Source organism: Octopus bimaculoides, chromosome 28 (genome assembly GCF_046866305.1).
Source record: "Octopus bimaculoides isolate indiv1 chromosome 28, ASM4686630v1, whole genome shotgun sequence".
Taxonomy (NCBI): Eukaryota; Metazoa; Mollusca; class Cephalopoda; order Octopoda; family Octopodidae; genus Octopus; species Octopus bimaculoides.
Window position 1 is genome coordinate 3,628,626 of NC_142955.1, and position 11,414 is coordinate 3,640,039.

Genomic DNA, 11,414 nt, shown 5'->3' on the forward strand with positions numbered 1-11,414 from the left:
ACGAGCAAAGACTCAGAAACAAGAAGACAAGGAGGGTGGTCTTGCAATATGCTAGAAACAACAGCCCAATCGCCCTTAAATCACACACTTTTTCCTCGCCACTTCACAAAATATTTTGCCAACAAATTTCTTTGTAATCGTAATCTACACCCTGTGAAAGTTATTTCTATAAAATTTCATTCAAAAATATCCGTTTTCCTGAAATTTATGGGTGGTGGGATGACGGGTCGTGTGAATTTTCCGAAACTCCTTTCCCGAGTCCTTCAGAAAATGTTTTTCGAACAAATCCTTACAAACACTCAATCTACAGGATCTAAGAGATTATTTGTTGAAAATTTCATTAAAAAATATCCATTTTTCTGGAAGTTATGAGGAAACAAAGTCGATGGGGGTATTCATCTGTATTTATGCCAAATTTGGTCCCTCACAACTTTCACAAAATTAAATATATTTTAATGAAAGTTTCTACAAATATGCTTCAGATGGTTTAGATTCTAATTAAATCAGAATTCATTGTGAAAACTGTTTGTCCCTGGGTGGGAAAATCATCATCATTTAACGTCCACCTTCCATGCTAGCATGGGTTGGACGATTTGACTGAGGGCTGGCAAACCAGATGGCTACACCGGGCTCCAATCTGATTTGGCAGAGTTTCTACAGCTGGATGCCCTTCCTAACGCCAACCACTCAGAGAGTGTAGTGGGAGCTTTTACGTGCCACCTGCACGGGAGCCAGTCCAGCGGCACTGGCAACGACCTGTATATATATATGTATACATATATACATATATACATATATATATATATATATATATATATATATATATATATATATATATATATATATATATATGTATATATATGTATGTATATGTGTGTCTGTGTTTGTCCCCTCACCACTGCTTGGCAACTGGTATTGGTGTGTTTACGTCCATGTAAAAGATACTGGTGGTGTAAGTACTAGGGGTTAAAAAAAAGTCCTCGAGTTGATCTGCTCAACTAAAAAAAAAAAAAATACTACAAGGCAATGCCCCAGCATGGCCACAGTCAAATGACTGAAACAAATGAAAAAAAAATACACATGATTTGCCTTTTATATGAAAGAAAAATGTTTTTCCAATAAATCCCCATATAATCGGAATCTACACCATCTGAAGCATATTTGTAGGAAATTCCATGGAAAATATCCATTCTTCTGCAAGTTCTTCGGGAAGAAGCATATACATCATAAAGGAACATTTATACACATGTATATTGATATATACCCACATATACACACACGTCTTTGCTATGTTTTTTAAACACAAAAAACTCATAGATGCATACTTTTATAATATATTACACTTAAACCGCCCCAGGACAATATTTTTAGAGTTGCTTCTAAAAGTGTCCTTCACTTTTTTATGAAAAATGATACACATTTAAGAGTATTTGGCTGTTATTTCTTGCATGATGTTAGGCCATCTATAGAAGAATATTTGACATGGATGCTTTGTAAATTGTCCTTCGATTTTTATTTGTGATAAAACAAAAATGTGAAGGTGTTGGCGGCAGTGATTGTGGTGGATGCAGCAGGGGTGAATGTCATAGTTCTCACCTGTTGCTGCTGCTTCTGTTGGTCGTCTGCCGTTCAATGGAACATTAATGATATGAAAGTCAATGGTATGGGACCATTTTCAGAGGGAATGGGCTCTGCCCCGCCATCTGCATTCGTCACCTAACAAAACATACATGCACATATTAAGCATCTACACATGCACACACACACACACACACACACACACACACATTTTATTAAAATTGTTACACAATTTTTTACTTGTTTCAATCATTTGAATGTGGCCATACTGGAGCACCTTTTTATGTATATATGTATAATATATTCAAAAGTGAGTTCATTTTCATGTTTATAGCCTTATTTCTATACATACATACGTAAATATGTGTGTGCATGTGTATATATATATATATATATATATATATATATATATATATATATATATATATATATATATATATATATAGAGAGAGAGAGAGAGAGAGAGAGAGAGAGAGTTATTAATATTTCTAAGTCTCTCTAAAGGAGACTACGGCAGTGGTACTGGAAATTAATAGTTATCGCCAAGCCAACATGGCAGTCCCAAAATTAGGACGAAAGCTGCCGTGAATTAGCTTCAAGAAGCCATCGCCTCTAGCTAGCTATGTGACACACGGAACCTGTGTCCTTTATAACCTTCGAACAGGGGAGGTCAGCAGCTCCCCCTTGCTGGTTTGGCATCTGCAGACTAGTTTCAGGGTGTTGCCCCTTGTCAATGCAGAGCAGCCAAGCTCCAGCCAGGCGGCGCTACTGACTGTCTGTTCGAAGGTTATTTATCTAATTTCAGTGGAATCTATCCACTGGTTTTCAGAAATAGAGTTATTAATATTTATATATATATATATATATATATATATATATATATATATATATATATATATATATATATATATATATATATATATATATATATATATATATATATATATATACATAAACATGTACATATACTATATATAAATATATACACACACAGAAAGACAGCATGTTGAATGTTACAACAGTAATTGTTAGTGTGTAGAATGCAATGTATGTGATACAGGTTCAATTCTGAATGCACCCATTTACAATAATAATAATAATAATAACAACAAGATTCAAATTTAATATTTCTGAAAATATTTATTTGTCATAATGAAAGAAAGCAAAAGGTTGACATCCAAGAATAATTCCAAAAACCATCAAAGAATTTTCTGAAACATCAAAACCAAGAACTTCAGAGACTTCATTATCATAATTCTTGAGGAGTAAATATTCTGGATTATATTCCAATGTCAGGATTTCAATATCTTCAGATGTTTCCTCTTCAATATATCCAAATATTTGATAAATATTGTTTTTTATATCTGTTATATAAACACATTCACCAATTGTAGTTAGATGAGGTCTTGCAGTATAAAATTCCATATCAAAATATATTCCTCCTATTCTTATCCTCCTCACCAATGACTTTTCCCTGAATCATTCCACAAGATAGAAATCATTCCACTTTCCAAACTCCTTCTTCTCATCCCTCCTCATCACCAAAAGATGTGACTCCCACATCATCCACCACCACATCTCCCGCCAACCTTCCCCATCTCCCCGTCTATCCACGACACACTTCATCTTTACATTCCCCATCTTTGATATCAACCACAACCACATAATAAGAGTCAAAGGTATTGTGGTTGATGCAAATGTAGTAAACCTTGTTGAGCCATTCTCTTTTGTATTTCTTGTCTCTCTCTTCTTGAGTTATGTCTCTAATATAATAACCACCACACACAAGATGATTGTCGTTCTATTTATAAATCCTGTTGTAGTATTTCTCAGTTCTGATGGTTTTTAAACAACAGAGATCCCTGTTGAAGACCCTCATTTCTCTACCAAAGGCGACAATGAAACGTTCATCTGTCCACCAACAAATGTCTAGTGGTGCTTCATCTTGTTGTTCATGTTGAAGTATGTCCACTGTTGTTGTTGTTGTTCTGATTAATGTGAGACTTTCTCGAAACATCAACACACTCACATTCTCATCTAACTTAATTAGTTTACTGTTCCGGTCCCTAATGTCCATCAAATCATAATCAACAGGTTCCTCGAATGCAGGAATGGAAAAAGGGACTATTGCTGTTCTATATGGAAGTCTCCTCACTGATATTTCATCAATTCCTGAATTATTAATCTCCGCTATGTAATTACCACATCTCACCTTTAATCTACCTATTAATTATTTCACCTGATTCACCTCTTCTTCCTCCATCTCCATCTCCTCCTCTGTATTCCAATTTATTAATTAATTCATTACTGAATATTTCCTTGTTCGTCTCAGATGTAATGGAAGGGAAACAAAGACCAGAATCAAGATTTAATAACGACACAGATTCCAGAACCTTCACTTGGTCCCCATCAATCTTTATGCAATGACATTCAATCAATTCAATATGTTGACACCAGTAAATACCCCCCACTTTTCTCCATATTACACCATAAGACTTGTCCAAGCTTTAGATTTCTTCAAATCTTTTCCATTCAGTTGAAATATTTCTTTTCTTTTAGGAACCATGGCCATTATGTGTTTTCCTTGTGTAAAACACACACCACCAACTAAACTTGCCACATTTCTGTGACATAGCAACTCTCCGTCTTCATCAAATATTTTAACATTTCCATTATTGGCTTTTTCACACACAACTGTCTTTCCTTCATCAGAAATATCAAAATCTTTTACTTGAACAGGAAATTCGTCTGTTTGTAAACGAGCAACCGGGAAGCTTTCTCGATTCACCATAAACAACCCTTCAACATACAATTCATTCTGTCCCCACCAGGGGCTTCCAACAAACCTTGGTCCTTTACAGTTTATACTGGAGAAATATATTTCATCTTTATAAATTCTTTTATTTAAAAATATTCTGTTGTATTCCCCATTTTGGGTCAAACACAAGATGTTTTTATATCCAGATGAACCTAATTATTCCTCCCACTGACCCTGAATGTACAAAAAAGTGTCATCAATTGTCATCTTGTCATCATTAAAATAATACCACATGTAGTGTCTGACTGAATGTAAATATTGACCATCACTGTTGAAGAAAATGATGAATCTTTCATTGAAGACAATGATGACATCATCAGCAGTAACTTTAATATTCTTGATGACATCATCATAATTCCCATCTTCGAATCTCATTAATAATGTTTCAGGTATGCCTATTTGTTTTATTTCATTCACACTTGGATGGATTTCATCAATATCAACAAAATACAATATAATTATTAAGTTGATTATTTGTAACGAGATCATTAACCAACAAATTATGATCGTTTATAGCAAACATACGGCTCTTGTCTGCCAGATAAACAAGCATTTTATCAATATATCCACCGCAGAGATTGTGGGGACGTTTCACTTGGTACATTAAAACACTGGGGACCATCTGACGACTGCCATGACCACCACTAATGTGCTTGATGAAAGCTTCCGTTTGGGACTCTGAAACCCTGGGCATCATCTCAATACTACTACTATCATCACTACTACTAATACTACCATCACTTGCCACTACTCTGACGATGTCCACCACTATGACCACCACCATCTATTCTAGTATTGTGCTGCAAAGCTTTTCCCCTAGTAACAATTAATAGCTTTTGCGTTTCTTTTTCTATTAATGATTTCACAAAAAAAAAGGGATATTAATTCTATGAATTCTTTCAACTTGATTATAATATTTGATGGCTAAAATATCTAAATGTGATGGTTTATCACAATAACAAACAATTTCACCTTCACCCATCTTACACACCCGTACATAAGGCTGCCCTAATGATACACTTCTCACTGTCTTTGATAGGTTTCCGATGACCCTTAATTGTTTCTGTAGGGGTAATGTGACACCTATTTGATTAGAATCCCATCGACATATATCCGTAGCTGTAGACGGCAGAGATAATCTCGACACAATGTCTCCTTCATTAGAAATGTATAACAAGCAATCATGGTTGATGTCGGACACCACCAACTGTCCATTTGCCAGATTACATATTTCGCCAATGACAAGTTTTTTGTCATTCTCCTTTTCTTTGAGTCGTAGATTTAGATTTCTGATATAAGGATTTTTCAGGTGTAAACAACAGCCAGACGACTAGTCCTGATACTTGTAAAGAAGGACCCTGTTGAGTTGAGTGTCCGGTAGATAAACAGTCCCTTGGAAAACAGCAATGTGAGGGTGAACAGGGAAAGGCAGTTGCCACTGCCATTTCATTTCTCCATATATATCATAACATATCAGAATAGAGTGTCTCTTGAAGAGGACATAAAAATAAACATTATCAGAGTAGATGTGATGGGGAGAGCCATAGGATGGAAGGTATTTTTGAAAAAGTTCTTCACCACATGTGGAATAAAATACCATTTTATTTTCGCTTCTATCTACGACTACAAAATTAATTGGAGTTGCAGTAATGGTGACATTATAATGTCCCAGAGAAATTCTTTCAATAATATCAACTTTATCTTCGTTGATCAGTAGGATATGGATCTCAGTTTTGTTTTCAGTGGTGGTCACAGCTAAACACTTATTTAATACAATATGACATATTTCCATGTAATCAGTTTGGACCTTTATTAAAGGACCTTTTCCAAGTTCAGGACAGGTGATATACTGAAATCCTTTCATTTCACGATAAAATACCAGGAATCTGTTTGCATTTATTCTACAACAGAAAGAAGGAAGCTCAAGGAAAACTAAATTATTTTGGTTAATTATTTCCCCAGTATCAGTGAATAATTTAGCTTTCTTGTTCTTGTAAATTATTAATATAGAAGATGTAGACATAGGTAGAATATTTGTAACGTTATAGCAATCGTTAATATAAATATAGTCTTTCAAACTGGGGGTATGTAGCTGATGGTTGTATGACAGTTTGGGCCAAAAGTATTTATTTGTTTCAATGGCATGTGGTTTGCCAAAATAATCTGTTACCAAAATGGTATCTTTAACAACAGAAATAGAACGGCATTTCCTGCCAATGTCCCTCTTTGTCACACCACCTTTAGCCGAAATCCTATAAATGATCTGTCCCTGGAGGACATAGAAATAGCTTTGGTAGAGAGAGATTTTACTTGGGAGGTGCAGAGAATGGGTCTCTACCTCCCATAACTGTTGGCCATCCACTTTATAACAGATTACTCTGTTAATACTGGAAAATGTAATTAAAAGTATATTCTGGACACCTACAGCAATATCTGTAGGTATTTCTTTGGTAATGAATTCATTTCGAATTCTGTTATTTTCCCACTCAATTTGGTAAATAGTCTTTCCAAACATTTCTACACCTATGAGTGTAGAATGTTCAAAGTAAGTCACCATATATAATCCCATCTGTATTCTTTTAATCTTGAAGCTTGTGGGACTAATTAATACAATCATTTTTTGGAAGGGGAGGGTTGCTAGAACCATGTCTTGACTGATTCTGGTGAAACTGGTAACTGAAGATGGACAATGAACATCATTTCTGTTACCGTCTCTTGTTACACAACATATTGTCATACAATGGCTGGAATATGTCACTATTCCATCATGTATGATAATACTGGATATTATTGTGCTTTTCTCAAATTCTTCTCCAGATTCCTTAATCTTTGCTTCTCTGGTCACAACTGGCCAAAGAGGTCGAAATTTAGTGATTATTTTTGGTGGCTCAATGGTTTTGTGTTTGTCTTGTAGAATATTTCTCTGTAAATAGTGTCCCAGGAACAATTCTAGTTTTCCAAAAATAATAAATTCTTGATCGTAATCGATTTTTTTAATGTTTTTCATCAAAATTTCTATTTTCTGTGTAAAATCTTTTAGAAAAGTATTTTTATCCATTCCTATACATTTTAAAAAAATACATATTTCTTCTCGAGAATTTTTCAACAAATTAATTTTGTCTTCATATGCATTAAATCTTGTGTAAAATATATGTTTGCCCAAAATATTTCGTTTTCCCACTATTTCCCTCTTTTCACGGTCTCCTTTATGTCTTTTTTGTTTTGTTGTTGACTGAGATGAAGCTCCTTTCTCTGACATTTCTCTCCTTGAACCCACATCTCTCTCATATTTACACCTTTTATTGTCAACTCCTTCATCCCTTTTCCTTTTTGAGTAACTGACAGCCCTTTTCTGAGGGGTAGGTTTTGCTTGGTCTTCCATAGTGAATCTGTAATGAAATATAAGGAAAACATTTAGCTTTGTGAAAATATTAAGGTTTCAGGGAGATGATGTTTACTTCATTATTTGAAACACACAAACAAAACATTTCTGTATTTCTGTCAGTGCATAAATGTTGTCTAATTAATATTTAAACAACATTTTGTTTGAATAAAAATTATAAGAAATAAACAACTTATTACAATCTATTTTGAGATGTATTAATAAGTTTCATTAATTATACGAATCCAAATATTAGCAATAATTATATTCACTGGAAATGATTTTGCTTTCAACATCACAAAGTAATAATCACGTGTGGTTTAGATTTATTTAACGATAATTAGTCAAAGAGATTCCCCTGCTCCAAAAGTATTCAATAATGAGACACTCCACTCTCTAGAGAAAATTAACTTTAATTGGTATACATGCTATATTATGTCCCAACATACAGCAATCATATTTAAACTTCGTTAACATGGAACGATTAGCAAAACATAGACTTCATGTTTCATAGACATTTGTCAGACACAAGACAGACTGAACATTTTGTTAGTTAGATGGAATGTAAGTATTACTAATGATTATATGTCCTGGAAATGATGGGACCGTCATGGTTGGCTTGGTTTCCATCATATTTACCTGGATTAAGAGATATCAATATAGCTGGAGATGAAACTGGTTCTTAACCTGACAAATGCTGTAAATCTCTCAACATTTCAATATAACCCACACAATTATCATAGACAACATTGATTAAACTTGGAAAGCTTATCAAAAGATGGGCTTTCATATAATCACACTGATACACAGCATGTTGAGAGGATCATTATTATTTGTTCCTGATTGAGATAATAAAGATTGGTTAATGAATAAGCTTAATTAACGAAAGGTAGGTTCATCTAAATTATCTTTAATATAAGGGGCAATGTTTGAGTAGCAATGAGAAAGATGTGTTTGTATGAAAAAGGGGTTTGGCAGGGGAAGTGTGTTTTGTTTTGTGTTAGGTGAGGAGATATAACTTAGTGTAGTTTATTATGAAGTATTGGGGGTTTAATGAGGTGGATTAGGAAATATTGGTGGGGGTGATTAATGACATTCTGGTGACTCATCATCATCAGAATGATCCTCCACCCCCTCCTTGGTCTATAAAATAATGACTGTTACTTTATTGACCCCAGGAGGAATGGAGAGTAAAAGTGACCTTCTTCAGGATGTCAGCTCTTTGAATATACATGGACTAAACAAGAACATATTTTTGAAAAAACCGGGTAGGGCTATGTTGTTGTTATTGGTGTTGTTGTTGACAACAAAGTTTATAAAGAGAAAACCAGATAATTGCAAATATTTCAACTGTAAAATTAAATTGGAATTAATGTTTATTTCACTAGTGCCATTCTATTTGTTTTATTTTGTGGGAAGAAAAACCTAGAAAAACTATCATAATAATTGTATTAGACTTTAATCTAATTGTATATGTATTCATATGCACATGCATACATATATATGAAAGAATGAATGTGTATAATATATATACAAACAAACATGCACATATGTATATTTATACAACCATATGTATGTATGTATGATCATCATTTTACCCCCACTTTCCATGCTGGTATGGGTTGTATGGTTCGAAGAATATCATCATTGGAGATAATTGCCATGTCCTTGACAAAACTAAAGGTTCCCCTCAATCTCTGGGTTTAACATATACCCTGGGATGGGTGAGAGATCTAGGGTAATAGATATATGAAAAGTAGTGGTTGAGTGTTGGGGAGAGACTCAGGTAGGTCCAGTGACATCCCTAGTTTCATTGGAAGAATGGTGAAGAGAAGAGATTTACTGCCAATCTTTGTCAGAGCAATAAGAAGAGAGAGTGATTGAGAGATGAAAGATCGAGGTAGGGGTGATAGGGGCATGGCAGTAGGGACACAGGTCACAGTGACATGGGTGATATAAAGGATGTGTGATATTGGAAGTGAATAATAGGTTATGTATGCTAGAGGGGTGTGATAAATACGAGAGAGTAGCAAGAAAGTTGAAAGTGTAGACTTTATATACATATATATATACTCTTTTACTCTTTTACTCTTTTACTCTTTTACTTGTTTCAGTCTTTTGACTGTGGCCATGCTGGAGCACCGCCTTTAGTCGAGCAAATCGACCCCAGGACTTATTCTTTGGAAGCCTAGTACTTATTCTTTCGGTCTCTTTTGCCGAACCGCTAAGTTACGGGGACGTAAACACACCAGCATCGGTTGTCAAGCGATGTTGGGGGGACAAACACAGACATACAAACACATACACACATACATATATATATATACATATATACGACAGGCTTCTTTCAGTTTCCGTCTACCAAATCCATTCACAAGGCATTGGTCGGCCCGAGGCTATAGTAGAAGGCACTTGCCCAAGATGCCACGCAGTGGGACTGAACCCGGGACCATGTGGTTTGTAAGCAAGCTACTTACCACACAGCCACGTGTGTATATATAGCGAGAATTTACAAAAAAAAATAAATAAATAAAATGAAGACGGGTGTGTAAACAACAAACGGATGTATTAGTTTAACGCTCGGGAAGTGAGAAAGTCTTTTACGTTTCGAGCCTATGCTTTTCGACAGAAAGGAACACAGAAATAAACAGGGAGAGAAAATAGAAAAAGGTTTAGTGGCTAGCGATCTCTATATATATATATATATATATATATTTAAAATTATAATACAGGGTATCAAGAGATACCACCACGCTGAAAAAATAGCAGTCAAATCCTGACTCTAAAACCACAATAAATGTCCGCATGGCACGATTAGCGAAGACGAAGACCAAATGAACCAGTAAAAATAAGATAATTCCAAATCCTGGATTTCTGGCTTTGCATAAATAATAATGTTCTGCCTTCATCAGTGGAATATACTCTAGTACATAAATACAAATACATGTATATACACAGTATACTTACATATACGGACGTATACATACATATATATGCACGTATGCACACGACTAGCTTAAATAGCCCGCCTAAACAACCTTTCGTATTTACTGCGCTGATATTCTGTCCGGATCGCACGAAAGGTTGTTTAGGCGGGCTATTTAAGCTAGTCGTGTGCATACATGCATATATATGTATGTATACGTCCGTATATGTAAGTATACTGTTTATATACATGTATTTGTATTTATGTACTGGAGTATATTCCACTGATGAAGGCAGAGCATTATTATTTATGCAAAGCCAGAAATCCAGGATTTGGAATTATCTTTATTTTATTGGTTTATTTGGTCTTCGTCTTCGCTAATCGTGCCATGCGGACATTTATTGTGGTTTTAGAGTCAGGATTTGACTGCTATTTTTTCAGCGTGGTGGTATCTCTTGATACCCTGTATTATAATTTAAAATAATTATTACCTTTGATGGTTTTTATTCCCATGCTGACCACTTGATAAGATCAATATTTTAAATATCGATCTTATCCTAATATATGTATACATATATTAGCGCTTTCATTCGTCTTTCGAACTTTTCAAATATAATAAGCTTGATACAGAGATCTATCTTATTTATATAAAAACACGTGTTTTGGGGGGTTTTGTTTATAACAGAACATTGTTTTGCTCTTTTGTTTTT

General features: G+C 34.6%; 2 protein-coding genes across 2 annotated transcripts in view; both read right to left on the bottom strand.

The window, feature by feature from the left end:
- LOC149130476 (uncharacterized) overlaps positions 1-3,836 on the bottom strand; it is a 154,526-nt gene extending 150,690 nt beyond the window's left edge. Inside the window, exon 1 of the mRNA XM_089344346.1 lies at positions 3,734-3,836. Coding sequence (XP_089200472.1) covers positions 3,734-3,744 — 11 coding nt within the window. The 5' untranslated portion in view covers positions 3,745-3,836. The remainder of the gene's footprint in view (positions 1-3,733) is intronic.
- Positions 2,699-11,414, bottom strand: part of LOC106870252 (uncharacterized) — a 16,592-nt gene continuing 7,876 nt past the window's right edge. The window contains exon 2 of the mRNA XM_014916271.3: positions 2,699-7,785. Coding sequence (XP_014771757.1) covers positions 5,727-7,778 — 2,052 coding nt within the window. The 5' untranslated portion in view covers positions 7,779-7,785 and the 3' untranslated portion in view covers positions 2,699-5,726. The remainder of the gene's footprint in view (positions 7,786-11,414) is intronic.